A 19,836-nucleotide genomic window follows, 5' to 3' on the forward strand; every position below is an offset into this window, starting at 1 on the left:
ATGCGAAAAATATAACAATTTTTTTGTTATTGAAGATTTGAAGTTGAACAAAAACTAAAGAAAAATTTGGAGATAGAAGTTAAAGAAAATTCAATGAAAATGAAAAAATGAAAATGAAAAATAAAAAGTGAAGAATCTAAAAATTAAGAGTTTTTAATTAGAAATGATTATTTATTATAAATAAATGAAATGATGTTAATGTGATGCGTGAGTAATGATAAAATAATTAATATATTTACTTAATGATGGTTCATTTATATATATATATATATATATATATATATATATATATATATATATATTAATATATATATATATATATATATTAATATATTCAGGTATCGGGTTTGGATTTCTAACACTCCTCATCTCCGAACCTGATCGGGTACTATTTTTCACTCTCTGGCCCTAACCCCAAACCCGATTTAAAATACTCGAACCCTATCATCGGGTACCCACGGGTATTGGGTATACGGGTACCTAATGTCATCCATACTCATTTCACATTTTATTCATTTCGGTAAAACAACTGATCTTATCACATATTCTTTCTCAATGGACCTCTCATCTCGCGACCACTTTCATTATGATCAAATCAAAAATCTTAAACATTAACAATCTCTTTTTTACTCTCACTTTAGTCCATCAATGCTTAATCGACTTCTCATCTAGTGACCTTAAAACACTTCGACTAACCAACCATCTCATTCCACATTTATTTATCAATTCAAATCGGATTTCTAATCTCATAACCTTAACTTTTACTTCGGTCAAACAACTAGTTTTCTCCTATATTTTAACCACCAATATCAATTTTTTTTCCCAATCGATATCTCATATATTTACCTTACTCTCCCTTAGACTAATTAAGAATCATCTCATTCCACATTTATAACCAATCACAATCGACATCTCATCACTCGAAAACCTTATTTTCACTTTATCAAACAACCCGACATTCTTATCCTCATTTCAGCTAATCATACATTTCATTTTCACATTTATCCACCACAATCGACATCTTATCTCGTCACCTTATTTTCAATTTTTAGTAATTAAATTATCTTATTCCACAATTATCCATCAATTCATAGTCGACCTCTCGTCTCGAAACCTTACATTCACTTCGTCAAACAACCAATATCCTTACCTACAATCTTTTCATTCTTTCCCATGGCAATCTGGCATAATTATATAGCATAATTATATAGATAACTCTCACTTGTGGGAGGTGGTGATTTTTTTTTCAGTCATTCAAACATCAAGAATTATAATAACTTTCTTTTAATTTTTTTTTATAAAAATCAAGAATTGTATTTTTTTTAAACTTAATAAAAATTTGAATAAACAAACATCAAAAAAGTTTCAAAATTATTATTATTTTTCATGTAAGTAATACATTTTTAGTTATTTTAAAATATAGTATTGTTAGCAGCTTTCCTGAATTTTTTGGACTGCAGAAAAAATAATTTGTTCTTATTTTTTTTAATTTGTTATTTTTATATATTTTAAAAATTAATAATTTTTTATTATATTTAACCTAAATAGTTTAGTTTAGATGATTAAATAATATTACATTTTTTCAGAGGTCATAAGTTCAAACTTAACTAAAATATTTTTTTTTAACAAATTTTTTAGATGGCCCTAGACGTCTGCTTTATTATAATTTAAAAAAATATATATTATTAAACAATTACTCCAATTTTAAAATCGGTGTCATAAATTCAAACCTTGCTGAAATATTTATTTTATAAATTTTTTATGTGGCCCTAGCCTTGTGTATTACTTGTTTTGCTTTACTCTAAGGACCGCTCTATGGTTAGTCTCATTTGTTGGTGTAAAAAAACTATATTTTAAAAAATAAATTATTATTAAACAATTACTCCAATTTTAAAATCAGATGCTCTCATTTTTTATTGTTTTGAAACATTATCTTTTATCTAATATGGTGTTTTCATGGAAGATACATTAAATTGGAATTTGAGACTTTTGGTAATAACTTGGAATTTGATCATTTGGGGCTGAATTCTAAGAATTTTTTATTCAGTTTTTTCTTACAATCAAACAAGCACTCACTCTTACATGCTATTCTTTTAGTTTCATTTATTTGTTTTGAATGTTGGAATCTATTCAAAACAAAATTAGTACAAGATCCTTAAACATTATAATACTAAAACAAAACCCAAAAATATAAAATAAATGGCAGCGTTGGGATTTGAACCCACACCCTCCCTTTCGGACCAGAGCCTAAATTTGGCGCCGGCCAAAACTATCTTATGTGATACAAATGTTTTAGTTTTTATATTTCTTTAAACTTGATCAAATGTTGAGGATATATAATAAATGATTTAATTGAAATAATTTATTTATTTTATTCTAATTATCTTTTATATGAATGTGAAAAATTAACTTAAAAATATGTAATGTAAAAATAAAAATACAGTTTTTATTGATTGGAATAAAACTTTAAATGATTAAACTATTTATAATGAAGTATCATATAACTATAATTTTAGTTTGAGCTTCATGCATAATTCAAAAAAGTGAATACATATTTAATGGAACCGATTCAAGTTTAAACTTTCAAATAATAAATACTTCTCGTTTTGTTGTTGTTAGTATCTATTGTCTATGAAAATAATTATTTTTAATCACAAGAATAAAAAATAGGGAATTGTAGTGACGAAGGTTAAGAAAATGAAAGGACTATCTTTTTTTTTTTATACAAAATAAGAATTAACTTATTTTTAACTTGTACCTCATAAATCATATATTTATCAAACAAACTCTAATAATAAAGGATAAAGAAAGGTTCAAAGAAATTCGTTTGCCATTTTTTTTTTTCTTGAGAGTAGTTTTGAAACTGTAAGAAAAATAATGAGGGAGTTATACCAATAAAGATGAATGAATTCAACAACTTGTATTTTTCTATTTTAATTTGTTAGTTGTTATGTTTCCTGTAGATTATCAAAACAAACGGATTAGTTATTTAAATTCTTATATTTATTCATTCTGTTAGAATCCAAACCACAATAAAAGAGAATAAAAGCGATAAAAGAAGAACGAACACCAAGATTACGTGGAAAACCCTTTACGGGTGAAAAACCACGGGCAGAAGAGAAGATTTCACTATAACGAAGATTGTACAGAATTTTGGTGGACAACGTAAAACTGTATATGAGAAAAGACGGCCGCATTCTCTATATATTGTTTAACCCTAGAATATGATGTAAATTAAAAGGGATCAAACCCATTAAGACTACATGTCCATACAGTGTGGACAAAGTCCGCTGACCCAACAAGAATTCGGGCCACAAACTCTAACAATCTCCACCTTGAAACGAATTCCAATCTTTGATAGCATAACCACAAAATTAAACCTCTTCCACCAAAGCCCCTAAGGGCATAACTCAGCAATGAAGACCAACCAAGTTCAAGCAATGCTCAAACTTGGTAATAGGAAGTGACTTGGTCATCATATCTGCAGGATTATTGTGTGTACTCACCTTGCTCACAACAATATCACCACGAGCAATCACATCACACACAAAATGATATCGTACATCAATGTGCTTAGTTCTCTCGTGAAACATCTGATCCTTTGTCAGAAAAATAGCACTCTGGCTATCACAAAAGATTGTAGAAATCTGTAAATCATCACTAAGTTCGCCAAACAAACCTTTCATCCAAATTTCTTCTTTGCAAGCTTCTGTAATCGCCATGTACTCTGCCTCTGTAGTAGACAAAGCAACTGTAGCCTGCAACATAGCCTTCCAACTAATAGCGCAACCACCAACACAAAAAATGTAACCAGACAATGATTTTCTCTTATCAAGATCTCCAGCGTAATCTGAATCAACGTAACCGACAACTCCATCTTTACTTTTCCCAAACTGTAAACAAACATCAGTAGAACCACATAAGTATCTGAGAATCCACTGAACTGCTTTCCAATGTTCCTTACCAGGGTTTGTTATATATCTACTAACAACACTAACTGCATATGCTAAGTCAGGTCGTGAACAAACCATAGCATACATAAGGGAGCCAACGGCACTAGAGTATGGCACTCGCGACATATAATCATCATCACTATCTGACTGTGGTGACAAAGAAGACGAAAGTCTAAAATGAGCAGCTAGTGGAGTACTTACCGGCTTGGCACTTTGCATGTTAAACCTACTAAGGACTTTCTCGATGTATCTCTTTTGACTTATGTATAATTTACCAGCCGGTCGATCTCTAAGAATCTCCATTCCAAGCATCTTCTTTGTTGCACCTAAATCTTTCATCTCAAACTCGCTACTCAACTGTGCTTTCACCTTTCTGACCTCTCTCTGATCTTTAGCGGCAATTAACATATCGTCAACATACAATAACAGGTAAACGAACGACCCATAATCACATACTTTAAAGTAGACACAACTATCGTAATTGCTCCTCCTGAAATCATGAGTGGTCATAAATGTATCAAATCTCTTGTACCATTGCCTCGGTGACTGTTTCAAACCATAAAGAGACTTTTTCAGCTGACATACATAGTCCTCCTTTCCTAAGGCTACGAATCCCTCTGGTTGCTGCATGTAGATGTCTTCCTCATGTTCTCCGTGTAAGAATGCAGTTTTTACATCTAACTGCTCAAGCTCAAGATCGTGGTATGCCACAATACCTAGTAAAGCCCGAATAGAACTATATTTCACAACTGGAGAAAATACATCAGTAAAATCAACACCTGGAGTTTGACTATATCCTTTTGCAACAAGCTTGGCTTTATACCTGGCTTCTTCAACTCCCAGTGTACCTTCCTTTCTCTTATACACCCATTTGCAGCGAACAACCTTCTTGCTCTTTGGTAACTTCACTAGATCCCATGTAGCGTTCTTGTGAAGCGATTCTATCTCTTCTTGCATAGCGATCATCCACATACCAGAGTTTTCGCAGGTAATCGCCTCTGAATATGTCGCAGGTTCTTCTTCTGAATCAATCTCTTCAGCCACATTTAATGCATACGCAACTAAATCAGCCTCTACATATCTCTGAGGGCGTCTAATTTCTCTACGAGGCCTATTTTTAGCAATTGAATGTTGTGGAGGTGCTTCTGAGGAGCTAACATCATCCATTAAAACTGGAATAGGCTCTGGAGTTTGCTCTGGTGTAGGTTTCAACCCAATCTCAAGCTCCACCTCAATACTTGACTTCTGTTGATTTCCCTCAGAGGGAGTTGAAGATGGAGACCCCTGAAGCATGCTAGTCTCATCAAAAACAACATCTCTACTGATGACGACTTTACTAGTCTCAGGACACCACAATTTGTATCCCTTCACACCTTGCTTAAACCCTATGAACACACACTTCACCGAACGAGGCTCTAACTTCCCATTATCCACATGAGCATACGCAGGACATCCAAAAATTTTCAAATCAGAATAACTAGCAAGAGAACCAGTCCATACCTCTTGTGGAGTTTTCTTATCAATAGCAGTCGAAGGAGAGCGATTAACGAGATGACATGCATACGCAGCGGTCTCAGCCCAAAACGACATCGGTAGCCCAGCATTAAGGCGCATACAACGCACCTTCTCCATCAAAGTCCTATTCATTCTCTCTGCAACTCCATTCTGTTGAGGATTATGTCGAACTGTATGATGCCTCACAATACCTTCAGTTCTACATAAAGTATTAAACTCATTAGAACAAAACTCCAAACCGTTATCAGTTCGGAGATGCTTCACTTGCCTCCCTGTCTGCTTCTCAATCATTAACTTCCACTCTTTAAAGGTAGAAAACACGTCACTCTTTTGTTTCAAAAAGAATGCCCAAACCTTCCTGGAGAAATCATCTATAATAGTCAACATATAGAACGCACCACCTTTAGATGGTACTCTAGAAGGCCCCCACAAATCAGAATGAATGTAGTCTAGTGTCCCCTTCGTATTATGAATACCAACCGAGAACCTAACTCTTCAGCTTCGTAATACCCTGCACATCAAGAAGCCCTCTCTTGTTCAATTCGACCATGCCATTCTCACTCATGTGACCTAGACGCATGTGTCATAATATTGTTGCATCAGAATCATACAAAGACGAACTAGCAACAGCAACATCACCTGTAATCGTAGAGCCTTGCAGAACATATAAATTGGCAGTTTTCTTGAGTCCCTTCATCACAACAAGAGACCCCTTGCTGACCTTCACAACTCCACCTTCACCAGTGTATTTGTACCCTTTAGAATCAAGAATACACAATGAGATCAGATTTCTCTTCATGTCAGGAACGTGCCTTACATCACCAAGTGTTCGAATAGTGCCATCAAACATCTTAACTCTAACCGTACCAATACCAGCAATTTTGCAAGATGCATTATTACCCATCACAACGGTACCTCTAGAGACCACTTCATATGTAGAGAATCAGTCCCGATTAGGACACATATGAAACGTGCATCCAGAATCAAGAATCCATTCGTCGCTCTGTTTCGAATCAATATCAGACGTAACAAGAAGTTCTCCATCATTGTACTTTTCAGCAACATCAGCTTCGCCATATTTCTCTAGTTGATTGCTCTTATGATCCTCACCAGTCCTCTTATTTTTATTCTATAACTTATAACACTCAACAACAATATGACCTTTCTTCTTGCAGTACCTACACGTCTTATCTCTGTTCTTGGATTTTGACCTGCCACGGTTATTGCTGCTAGAATACCTCTCATGTTGTCTGTCTCGTGCAACAAGGCCTTCAGCCATATTATCTGAACCAACAAGTTTATGCATCTTCTCTTTCGAGAAGAGTGCATCATAAACCTCATCTAGAGTCAAAGTCTCACGACTATAGAGAATGGTATCTCTAAAATTAGCATACGAAGGAGGTAGTGAACACAATAATATGAGCCCTAAATCTTCTTCATCGTACTTAACCTCCATAGATTTCAAATCAGAGACTATTTCTTTAAAAACAGTTAAGTGATTTTCTAAAGACGTACCGTCAGACATACGTTGGGAATACAAGCGTTGCTTCAAGTGTAGCTTGTTAGTCAGCGTTTTCGTCATGCATAATTGCTCCAATCTTAGCCAGAGTGCAGCAGCTGTTTTTTCCTTCAAACAGTCTTGAAGAATCTGATTCGACAGATGCAGATAAATTTGCGATAGAGCCTTACGATCTGCTCGTTGATTCTCTTCATCAGTCCACGAAGACGGCATCTTGTCAGCGCCATATAGCGCATCTTCCAGATCCATCTGTGCCAAAATAGCTCGCATCTTCACTTGCCATAACGCAAATCTGGTGTTACGATCCAACAGCGGAATGTCGTATTTCATCGTGGTCATGACCAAAAAATAAAACAAACAAATTTGGCTCTAATACCAATTTGTTAGAATCCAAACCACAATAAAAGAGAATAAAAGCGATAAAGAAGAACGAACACCAAGATTACGTGGAAAATCCTTTACGGGTGAAAAACCACGGGCAGAAGAGAAGATTCACTATAACGAAGATTGTACAGAATTTTGGTGGACAACGTAAAACTGTATATGAGAAAAGACGGCCGCATTCTTTATATATTGTCTAACCCTAGAATATGATGTAAATTAAAAGGGATCAGACCCATTAAGACTACATGTCCATACAGTGTGGACAAAGTCCGCTGACCCAACAAGAATTCGGGCCACAAACTCTAATACATTCTATAAAATTTACAATTATGTTTTAAATATCAAAGAATTTATTGAGGGTTACTCTAACGACGAACTCGTTTAAATTCTTAAACGACAAGGTTTAAAGTAGAACAAATCAAATGGTGTCCTAAAAACTTTACCAAATATTCTTAACAGAAATTGAAATAAAACAGTCCCGATCTTCTCTATTGTCATCCCGTGTCGTAATAAACCTTGTGCAAAATATGCCTTGAGCTGGCTTTTCAGCTAGCTAGTCACACCACGCACGGTTGGAAAGAATTAAGCTGAAAAATAATATGAGTTATTTAGTTAACATATAGCTGTTAAGTTGTTAGAAGTTAGAACAGCTAATTAGTTTTAAAAACTTAAAATCGTTGTTTTAGGAGTTGTATATTGACTAAATGTAATTTCAATCTAGCAAGAAGAATTAGCATAAAATGGATCTAAACTGAAAATGAAGATCCACGATTTCATCAATGCAAACAATGCGAAAAAGAAGCGAGAATAACTGGCGAGATCATAACTCATGGGGTCGATTTAGACCAGTTCTTTCTTTTGTATTTTCTTTAGTTTTTGAGTTGAATCGGAATCTAACTTAGATTGTTTGATGATAAATAGTTGTATGCTCTTTTTTAAGTTGAATTGGAAAAATAATTTAGAAATGTCATTGTTATTGTTTTCTCTTTATCAATTTTCTCAACTATATTAAAAATTATTTATTTCTACCATTTTTATAAGCAAATTGCTTTTCCCACTCCCTCCCATATTCTCACCCCCGCTTAACTCCTTAATTAATTTCAAAATGACTTATTTATCTCTACCACCTTTATATATTTACACATTTCTTATTTTATTTATTTTATTTTATTATTGAGTGTTTTTATTAAATATAATTAATTAATTAATTTTTAATATTTTTTTAACTTTATTTATTTAATTAAAAATACAAAATATTATTATTTTTATATTATAATTATTTAAAATATATTAAATATTGAAATATATAATAATTTAATAAAATATAAATAATTAATATTTTATTATATTAATTATATATATATATATATTAAAATACTTACAAAAATTATTTATCAAATAATAATTAATAATTAGTCTAATTATAATATTTTAATTAATAATATTATATATTAATAATTAGTCAAACATAATATTTTTAATTTTAATTAATAATATTATATATTAATAATTATTTCTAATTTTAATTAATAATATTATATATTAATAATTAGTCAAACATAATTAATTAAAATAAAATAATAATTTTATATAAAATAAATATTTTAAAAAGTTAAATATAAAATATTTTAATAAAAAATATTATTCAAAATAGAGAAATGATTAGGTGAGGGAATTTGGTGAGGGAATTTGGTGAGGGAATTACGTGGCATAATCTTATTCGATGAAAAAATCAAATAATTTCTCTCTTTTCTCTCTTTCCTCCCATTTTTACATTTTCTCTCTTTTCTCTCATTCCCTCACCAAATTCCTTCACTAAATTCCCTCCCTCTATCACTCCTCTTAAAAATATTATGCATTATCACTAATTATTACTATATAATATATTAAAGACTTTATCTTATTTATTTTTATTTATTTGTTAGATAATTTTATTTATAAAAAAAATTGATTTTTATAATTATTTAAAAAATATATATATAATTAATATAATAAAATATTAAATATTTATATTTTATTAAATTTGTACACATTTTAATATTTAATATATTTTAAATAATTATAATATAAAATAATAATATTTTGTATTTTTAATTAAATAAATAAAGTTAAAAAAATATTAAAAATTAATTAATTAATTATATTTAATAAAAAAACTTAATAATTAAATAAAATAAAATAAGTAAAATAAATAAAATAAGAAATGTAAATATATAAAGGTGGCAGGGTTAAATAAGTCATTTTAGAGTTGATTGAGGAGTGAGGGAGGGGGTTGGGAAAAGCAGCTCCCTTTTTATAAATATTTTAAATATTTGGTGCACCGATGATTCTCGTATAGGCCTGTGGGATCAAGGATTCTGGAGGCTTTGCTCGAACCGCCACACCAACATCGTTAGCCTTGACAGTTAAATATTCCAGAGACCAGTAAAATCATTTTGAATGAAGGATCATATATATTGATAACGCATATAGGATTTTAGTTAGACAACCAAATAATAGACAATTTTTTTATAAGCTTTCAAGTTAATTAATAACTTCTAGTATATATAAGTGGCATATGAATGGAGAATTTAAATACACCATTTGCAATAAGAGTTTCCCAACCCATCAAGCATTAGGTGGGCATAAATCACGTTTTATTTCTTTTTCAATTATATAATTAATCAATTTAGTAATTAAAATACTGTAATTTTTATAAAAAAAAATAATAACTTAAAATAAAAAATATATATTATAATTCAAATAACCTTTTTTACTAAAAATTAATATGTCAAGTTTTATTTCTTTTTCAATCATATAATCAATCAACTTACCAATTAAAATATTAAAATACTTAATTTTTATAAAACATAATAATTTAAAATAAAAAATATATATTATAATTCAAATAACTTTTTTTATTATCAAAAACAAGAATTCTATTTTTTTTAAACTTAATAAAAATTGAATAAACAAACATCAAACAAGCTTCTAGTTTATTATTTTTCCTTTTTTATCATTTTCTTTTATTTAAGTAGTACATTTTTGGGTATTTTAAAATATAGTATGATTAGTAGTCCCATTTGTTTGTGTAAAAAAATTATAATTTTCAAAATGAAATTATTATTAAACAATTACTCCAATTTTAAAATTGGATGCTCTTATTTTTTTTATTACTTTGAAACATGTTTCTTTGTTTTCAGGGAAGATACATTAAATTGGAATTTGAGAAGTCCTAATGCAAATAACTTAGAATTCATTCATTTAGTGCTGAATTATAAGGATTTGTAGAAGATTTTAAACATTATAATCTTATAAATTTCAAGCACTTATGAAATGTCTTAAAACAAAAAAAAAAAAATTTAATGACAGCTGTGGGATTTGAACCCACGCCCTTTCGGACCAGAGCCTAAATCTGGCGCCTTAGACCGCTCGGCCAAACTGTCTTATATGATACAAAAGTTTTAGTTTTTATATTTCTCTAATGTTGATCAAATGTTGAGTATAAAAAATAGTTTAATTGAACGATTTAGGTAAAAGTTTAAATATTATTAATATTTGAATACCATATAGAAAATAAAATATGAGTTATTTGGGTATTGTTTAATCTTAATATTCCAATTATTAGAAGAAAAAATATTTATTGAAGAGGCCATACATATAAACTATAAGAAAAAATTACTTTTAATTAGAAATTATTCTAGGTAAAATATTTAACATATCAAACTAATTAAAATATTAATATTTTAATTGATAATTAAAAAATATGTTTAATAGTTGGTTTGAAATATCAAATTATTTAAAAAAGATAGAAAAAATACAATACAAAACTACTAGTAAAAAAATCATTAGTAACCAAAAATAGTAACCGTTTGTTCAGCGGTTGATATTAAAGGGGTAATACCAACTGTTTATTAAAAAACCGTTAATATAAAAGGGGTCAATATCAACCGCTCTTAAAAACTGTTGATATTAACTCGTCGATATTAACCACATCTATATCAACCAATTTAAAAACAGTTGATATTGACCAAATCTATATCAACCACTTTAAAAACCGTTGATATTGACCAAATCTATATCAACCATTTTAAAAAACAGTTGATACAAAGGGGGAAATATCAACCGGTATTATTCTGATATATATTTTGTTATATTATATTTTATTATTGCACCAAAATGTTTGAATAAATATTATACTTAGTAAAAAAGAAATTATTCAATATTTTTATTAAAAATTGTTATGAGAATTTATTTGTAATTTTTGAGTTATTTTTATTTATTTTATATAAGGAATAAAAGTGAGATAAAATAAAAAAAATATATATATACACGAAAGAATATTTTTTTAGGGAAAGTAAAAATAAAAATATTAACAAAATTTAGTGTTTATGAAAAATATAAATATTAATAAATTTTAATATTTAATAAGAATAAAAAAATACTATTAAAAAGGAGAAATTAAAATTTAAAATTTAAAGAAAAAAATTAATAAGTGGAAAGATATTAAAGAGAAACTAGGAAAGATATATAATAATATATTTTTATTAAATTTAAAATATAATTAATAATTATTTATATAAATATATATGAATTTATTAATAATTAATTATATGAATTATATATATAATATAAATATTAAATAATAATAATAATAAATAAAAAACTAAAATTTTATGATAATATATTTTAAATTTAAAAACATAATATAATTTCATATTTTATGTAATAAAATAAATATATATATATATATAATTAAATTTGAAATATTCATATTTATTTAATAAAATATACATATAAAATATTTAAAATTTAAAATTTTTATATAAATTAATTTGATTTGTTATTTAATAGAGTAAATATATATAATATTACCATTTTAAAAATAGTTGATATTAAATATTTTTTAATATTTTGAATTTAATAATTTATATTTATATATAATATTTAATAGTTAATATATATATATATATATATATATATAATATTTAAGTAATTAAATTTGTTAAATATAATATATATATATATAATTAAAATAAATAAATAAAATATCATTAAAATCGTGGGTTGTTATACAAAATAATTAATTAATTAATTCTCCATTATCTGATAACTTCTTTTTAACCTCGATAACTTCTTCTCTCCTCAATCACCTCTCTTCCCACAACCTTTATTTTTATGACCTCTATTACTTCTCTCCTCAATCTCTCTCACCCCTCAACCTCTCTCATCCTCAACCCTATGCTCTCAAATCCCATAGACAACTCTCCTCCTTCAAATCAATGCTCTTAATTCCTTCCTCATTTGCCTTATAGATAAAATTATCATTGTATAATCAGATTTATATTATTAACTTTAAGTTTAATTATTTATGTTGTAAATGTCTTCATATGTAGATATACTAAATTTAGACGGAATTAATTATAAAAAAGAGGAGGTAGTTAATTATGAAGAAAAGGAGGTTTATGCTGAAGGAAGAAGAAATAGATGATAGAAGATGAAGATCAAAAAGAAGAGATAGAAGATGAAGATCAAGGAAGAAGAAATAGATGATAGAAGATCAATATCGAATTATTATTTTTTATTTTTTGTATTATGAAATTTTTTTATTTAAATGTAGTATTTGTATATAATGGAATTAAATTATTTTAATGTTAATTTTGGAATTATATTTAAAAATTATCTTGTCATTTGAAATTTTGTATAAAATAATTAAATTTATTTTAAAGTGATTTTTAATTAAATAATTGGAATATTTTTTTTATAAATTCTGAATAAAAAAATGTCAACAACCATTATAATTAAGAAATTACAACCACTTTTATAGTTCTTAATAACAACCGTCTACAAAATGGGTTGATATTTATTAATAACAACCGCTCAAAAAACGGTTGTTATTGAGTAATAACAACCGCCCCAAAATGGTTGATATTTCATGTTTGAGCAATGCCTACGGAGGCTCTAGTAACGGATGTCAACCGCTTTTTGAGCTGTTGTTATTATTCAATACTAACCATTTTTTGTTTAATAACAACAGTAAAAACCGTTGATATTGACCTTTTTTTTACTAGTATGAGTTCTTTTAAGTCTTCAAGTTGAGTGGTAATATCATAATAGAGGCACTCGGCTATCAAGCGAACTTTGAAAAAGCGTGAGTTAGATGTGGTTATGAATAAACTTAACATGTTTGGTCACATCATTAAAGAAACTTTCTTTTCTCTCGAACTGGATAATGATACATCATACTAATATTTTTTGAGACCACACAAAGTCAAACTCTTAGACGTACTCGTACACGATATACATTTGTCGTCAATTAAGATACTATCATGGATAACGTTTCAACAAAAATAAAGATCTTAAAAGAGATACCCGACTCCAAATTTTCTCACAGTTTAAACTCATGTAGTTCACCTAACTCACAAAATGATATCAATGACACACTAAAGTCCTCCATATTCTTTCACTTAAAAATGTTTTGAGATGAGTTAGTGATTTAAAAACAAATTTTATTTTTAAACAATATTTTACATAGTTTCAAGGTTGTTTTCATTCTCCTTTTTGAAATTTAATTTTTGTTTTTGAATGCTTAACTTCATTATAATTAATCATCTCTAATTTTTTATAATATATATTTAAAAATATAAAAAAAGAAAAAAAGAAAAAAAAAAGAAATTTTATTAAATATTTTAGTTAGTTTAAATTTTCATTATATTTTAATTATTATTATTATTTAAATATATATATTTATACAAATACTTGTAATAAAATATCAATACCAAAAAAATAATGATACATTATATTTTGAGATAATATATCTTTTTAATAATTAATATTATTATTTTAAATAATTAATAGTTAATATATATTTTTAATAATTAATATTATTATTTTAAATAAATTATATTATTTAAAAATATATATTATTATATAAGAAGAGTAAAATAAATAATTTTGTTGAATTTTTTTCTCTTAGTATTTAGAGTTGGTTGTAGAGGAATTTTTAATAAGACTCTTAAATAAATAAATAGTTTTTTATAATTATATAATATTTACAAAAATAAATAATATAATTATTAACAAACGGTGAATTATGTAACTAGCATCTTATATAACAAAAATAAATAATACAATTTAAATTTCTTATCTCTCTTTCTCTTTATAAAATTATATATGTCATTTATGCCGAAAATAACTCCATTCTCCAAAAGCTCTTTGTGGCCACATGAGAATCCACATCCGCGGAGAAGATGACTAGAACAACAAGAAGAAGGTCAGTTTCAATAAATCTACTTTTGTTGGTCATAAGAGGAAATTCCCTTCTAATAAATCTATGTGCATTCAGATTCATTCAAACAGCGGAAGTTAATGAATAATGATAGGAAATTCCCTTCTAATAAATTATTTGTCTCAACTAATCTTCGACATAATTTAGAAATAGTTGCTAAATTCTGAAATCTTTCATTGACATGCATGTCAAACTTACAGTGAGCTAATTGTGTTCTCAAGTTGATAAATGTGATCTACATTAAAAGTTTAAAGTTGTCTTTAGGTTCCAAAGCACCACTGAGCTTAAGAAGTTCGAATGCCTCGTACTTGAATCTACTGAGCTTTTCAATTTGAAAATTTATTGCAGCAATAAATACATCAAATTGATAGTAGTGCTATACTGTAATCGAATCATTTTGTTGACAAGAACGACTTCTACTAGATTTGTAACGAGCTTCCATATGAGGTATCTCAATGTCATACTTTTCACAAACTTCTTTCACATAATTGAGTACAATATCAAACCACTGCTCTCTCAAAACATGAAGCAAAGTTTTAGTGGTTGAAACATGGTCCATTGTATTTAAAAAAATATCTAGAGATATCTCTTGCAATGCTCGACAAAGTAGATTTGTTAATCCCATTATCTTTTGCATAAAGTGTAGAATGAATATGAAATCAAAAGACTTCATCGCAATCAACAAACCACTAGCTTCACCACGAATGGAGTTAGAAGACCTCTCATCCAACATATTTTCTAACACGATAATCGCATAGCCATACATATCAACCATGCTACAAAGTGAGTCAAAATTAGAACTCCAACGAGTCTTCCCAGATCGTAATAAATTTCCAATCTGATTAAATCCTCTACCGGTGTCACGTTCACCAGTAGCTACCATATGTGCAATTTCATTTCTTTGAGTAGAATGTAACTCGGGATGACGTTTAAGAGATGCAATAATAAGATTACATATGGAATTCAGTTTCAAAAAGAATAACCAAATAGATATCTCTTTTTCGGCAGCCGCAATTAATGATAGTTGAAGTCGATGAGCAAAACAATGTACATAATATGCACATGAACAATCTTTCAAAAAAAGAGTTTGTAATCCATTCCAAGAGCCACGCATATTGCTAGCACCATCGTATCCTTGTCCCTTCATGTTATGGATATGCAAGTCATAACGACCAAGAGAATCAAATATTTCTTTCTTAAGTGTTGCAGCGGTTGTATCAGCCACATTTACAATGGAAAAGAACCGTTCTCGTAAAAATCCATCAATATCCACAAATCTTAACACAATAGCCATATACTCCTTGTTAGATGCATCTCTTGTTTCGTCAACAAAAATGCAGAATTTGGCATCCCCGATTGCCTAGAGAATCATTGTTCTCACTTGGTTGGCAATAACATTCAATACATCTTTCTGAATATTCGGAGAAGTATACTTTGCATTCTTTGGAGCTTTTTCTAAGATAGTGTTTCCAATACCCTCATTTAATTTTCTCATAAATTTTATCATCTCGATAAAATTTCCACGATTATTAGAAGATGGAGACTCATCATTCCCTCTCAATGCACACGCTTGCAAAGTGAGCCACCGAATGCTTTCAATAGTTGTTGTAAGCCGTAATCTGATTTTTTGTTTTTCATCTGAAGACTGTGCATTCAGTACTTTGTCAATATGACAAGGGATATTCATTAGATTATCAAGATATTCAACTACACTATTATGTGGTGAATTATTACATCATATATGCATAAAAAAAGCGTATTTTTCCTCATAATTAACTCGCTTCCAATATTTGAATTCATCTGTTGTAAATGCAGGTTTTCGGGGTTGCTTATGTTCAAACAAGAAACATGGAAAACAAAAAGCAACATCTTTTAAAGAAGAGTATTTTAATTAAGTAAATTTCTTAAACCAATGACTTTGGAACCGTCGATTTTGATTTCCAAATTTGGTCGGCGAGTACTCATCCTTAATAGGTTGATATGGCCCATCTTGATATAAACTCGTCTAATTTCATCCCTTTGATTAAAAGGATATTTCCACATCGGAATACGTAATGTTGGATCAGGTTTAAAAAAACTTACATCAACATCAATTCTAGGAGATTTGTTAGGTTCTTGAGCAAGGACATTTGAGATATCGATAGTTGATTGATTACCCCCTTGACTTGTACATGGCTGATTTTTTGCTTTAAAAAATGAGTTAATAGTTTTTCCTTGAGCTTCCATAGTTGATAGTTCCATTATAACCCTAACAAAGTTTAAATAAAACACACATAATATAATGGTTATTTTGTTGTTCTTTGAGGGTTGTTAATGGAATTCGGACATAGTCACATTGTCACACATAAACTGTTCTTGATTCATACGATAAACTGATTAAAAAATAAAATGCAGAGAAATGGGTGAAGAACGAACCAAACCGAGAGCAAGCTGATGAAAGAAGATGACCAGAGGCCAAAGCGAAGAAGACCACTAGAAATATGGAATCGAACCAACAAGATGGAGGGTTATGGCAGTGTCAATCGCACGGCACGAGCAACACATTTAGGTTTTGTGAGCTTTCGGTCTTTCCTCCTTTTCAATTTTCAATTGATAAAATTTATCCCGTTTATTCACTTAATTTTCCCTGTTTTTTTAATTTAGGTGGGGCTGGAGCCCACCCTAGCCCAAGCGTTTTTTAATTTAGGTGGGACTGGAGCCCACCTTAGCCCAAGCGTGGCTCCGCCCCTGGATACAGATATGCATGACGTTGTTGAAGGTCTGATGATGCTTGCAGATTCATTTAACAAATTTAGCCATTCTCCTTCTCATTCTCCTTCTCCTTCTCCTTCTCCTTCTCCCCTTCCCCCTCCCCCTCCCCTCCCCCAAACGGAGGAGGAAGAGAAAAAAAAAGATAGTGGTCGCCGACTTGACTTGATTCGATCAAACTCTAATTCATTAGTTATAAGTATCTAATTCTTTGTTCAATCTTAACTTTTTTTTTATATATAATTCTATTCTTTAAAGTTTTTATGTTAATAAAAATCTAATGTTCCTTCTTAGATTTCAGCTATTTGTGGGTTGAACTCTAATTCATTAGTTATATGTATCTAATTCTTTGTTCAATTTTAACTTCTTTTTTTTTTTATTTTATAATTCTATTGTTTGAAATTTTATGTTAATAAAAATCTAATCTTCCTTCTTGGATTTCAGCTATTTGTGGGTTGGTTGGTTGGAGAGAAAAGACAAGTAGGGTGGAGAATAATAGAGGAGGGTAATTTTAAGATAGAGAAACACAAACTCTATAAAAAAAAATAATTAGGAAGAATCGGCTATGGATCTAGGTAATGTCTATTAATGTTAATTCAAAATCTTTACCATAAATATTTTTACAAAAGCATTATGTTTTATTTATTGCAGATCATTTAACAATTAAAGATTCATAATGCAATTATCCTGAAGATGTCATATCAAAAAAAAAAACATGCTTAGTGTTCTTCTAAAGAACTTTTGAGTCATCCAAATGTATTTTTGTTTTATTATTTTTTCTTTTCATTTTGGACTTTGGTTTTCATATTTTGTTTTGATGGTGGTGTTTAAAACATTTTTTAAAAATCTAAATGTATTTTTGTTTTATTATTTTTTCTTTTCATTTTGGACTTTGGTTTTCATATTTTGTTTTGATGGTGGTGTTTAAACCATTTTTATTTTAATTTCATGGACCATTTGATTAAAAAGAATATATAAAAAATTCAATCTTTGAATGCCAAATATTCCTAGTGTAACTGTTAATCCCAAATTTGAATCCCACCCAATTAGTTGCATTTTTTTACAATAGTTAATGTTACTTATCCGATTATATTGGAGAGATCGTTTTTGAGAGTTTTTTTTTTAAATACTACTTTAATTTTGTTACTAATTGATTAAATTAATACATTATATTTAAATTTTATAAAAATAAAATAAAAGTATTTTAGTTAGATGATTATTATTGTAAAAATGTAATTTTGAGGATCTATTGGACATTTGACTTATCAATAAGTTCAAAAAATTATTCTGGGTACATTTGTTCATATAATGAGTATCTATTTGTGTTTGAATATATATAAGATTGGTTTTAGAATCCAAAATTTGTTCTAATAACACTAAATTAGAAGAATAAATTTTAAGTGTGTTTATTTGTTAATACAACATTAGTTAATTAGATTTTTGTTTAGAAATTGAATATGAGTTAGTTGAATTTGAACTAAAAAAGTTAATAAATTGTAATTTTTTTCAAATACTTAATTTTATATGAATTTTGACAAGATAATTTAAAATATATATATATATAATTAGATAAATATTTATAAAATTATTGAAGTGTTCTAATGCATAGCCGATTCTTTAAAGATCTCCATCTTGCTTCAATAGAATGAATTCGGAAAACTTGAATTGTTTTTTGAGTAATGATAGGGGGCAAAAGATTTGCAGCGAATCTATGTGGATGACTCAACATTTTAAATTTTATTTACCTCTCTCTCCTGGTTATTAATAATTTCTCTCTCTTCTTTTTATTAATTATTTATTTTTTATCTCTTCTTTAATTTTTATTAATAATTTAATTTTATAGTTAATTTGTAAATATATATTTATATATTTTATTATTTAATTTATTTATTTATAAAATTTAAAATAATAATAGAGACAGTAATAAATTAAATAAAAAATAACAAAATATATATTTTCAAATATATATTATATTTGATAAATATATATTTAAAATAATAAAAAATTAAATATAAAAATTATTATTTTTTTAATTAATTATTTCTCTCCTCTATTATTAATAATTTATTGATTTGTCAAGATGAACTAACTCAAATCAAATATACTAATATTCAAATTAAATATAACTCAAACTATGATATATTAATATTCAATTGTAAATAATTTTTTTTTTATAAGAGTTAACACATGATATAAGAAGAGAGAATATATAACATTTTAAGAGTTAATTAATTAAGTTTATAATATAATTTACAAGAAAATAAAATATAAAAAAAAATTAAAGAGAGAAAAAAGGAAAAACAACTATTAAAGAGTTTAAGTAAAAAAATATATATAATTTTAAAAATTATATATTTATATATTTAATTTATTTATTTTACATATTATAATTCGTTTTAAAAATAAATAAATATATAAATTATATATAGGGAGAGGAGATAAATAATTAA

The 19,836-nt window shown here is 28.0% G+C and overlaps 1 protein-coding gene and 1 non-coding gene across 2 annotated transcripts; both read right to left on the minus strand.

The window, feature by feature from the left end:
• Positions 1–10,716: 10,716 nt before the first annotated feature.
• TRNAL-UAG lies at positions 10,717–10,796 on the minus strand. Its single transcript has one exon. It is a non-coding gene; the product is annotated as a tRNA-Leu (tRNA).
• A 4,218-nt stretch (positions 10,797–15,014) lies between these two features.
• On the minus strand, positions 15,015–15,932 carry LOC124909871 (zinc finger MYM-type protein 1-like). Its single transcript, XM_047450501.1, has one exon. The coding sequence runs from the start codon at positions 15,930–15,932 to the stop codon at positions 15,015–15,017; it is 918 nt and encodes a 305-aa protein (XP_047306457.1).
• Between the last annotated feature and the right edge of the window lie 3,904 nt (positions 15,933–19,836).

Source organism: Impatiens glandulifera, chromosome 7 (genome assembly GCF_907164915.1).
Source record: "Impatiens glandulifera chromosome 7, dImpGla2.1, whole genome shotgun sequence".
Taxonomy (NCBI): Eukaryota; Viridiplantae; Streptophyta; class Magnoliopsida; order Ericales; family Balsaminaceae; genus Impatiens; species Impatiens glandulifera.

What these genes read in the sequence shown, in the direction of transcription:
- LOC124909871 (XM_047450501.1), bottom strand. Translation starts at nt 15,932, where the DNA reads ATGGCTATTGTGTTAAGATTTGTGGATATTGATGGATTTTTACGAGAA.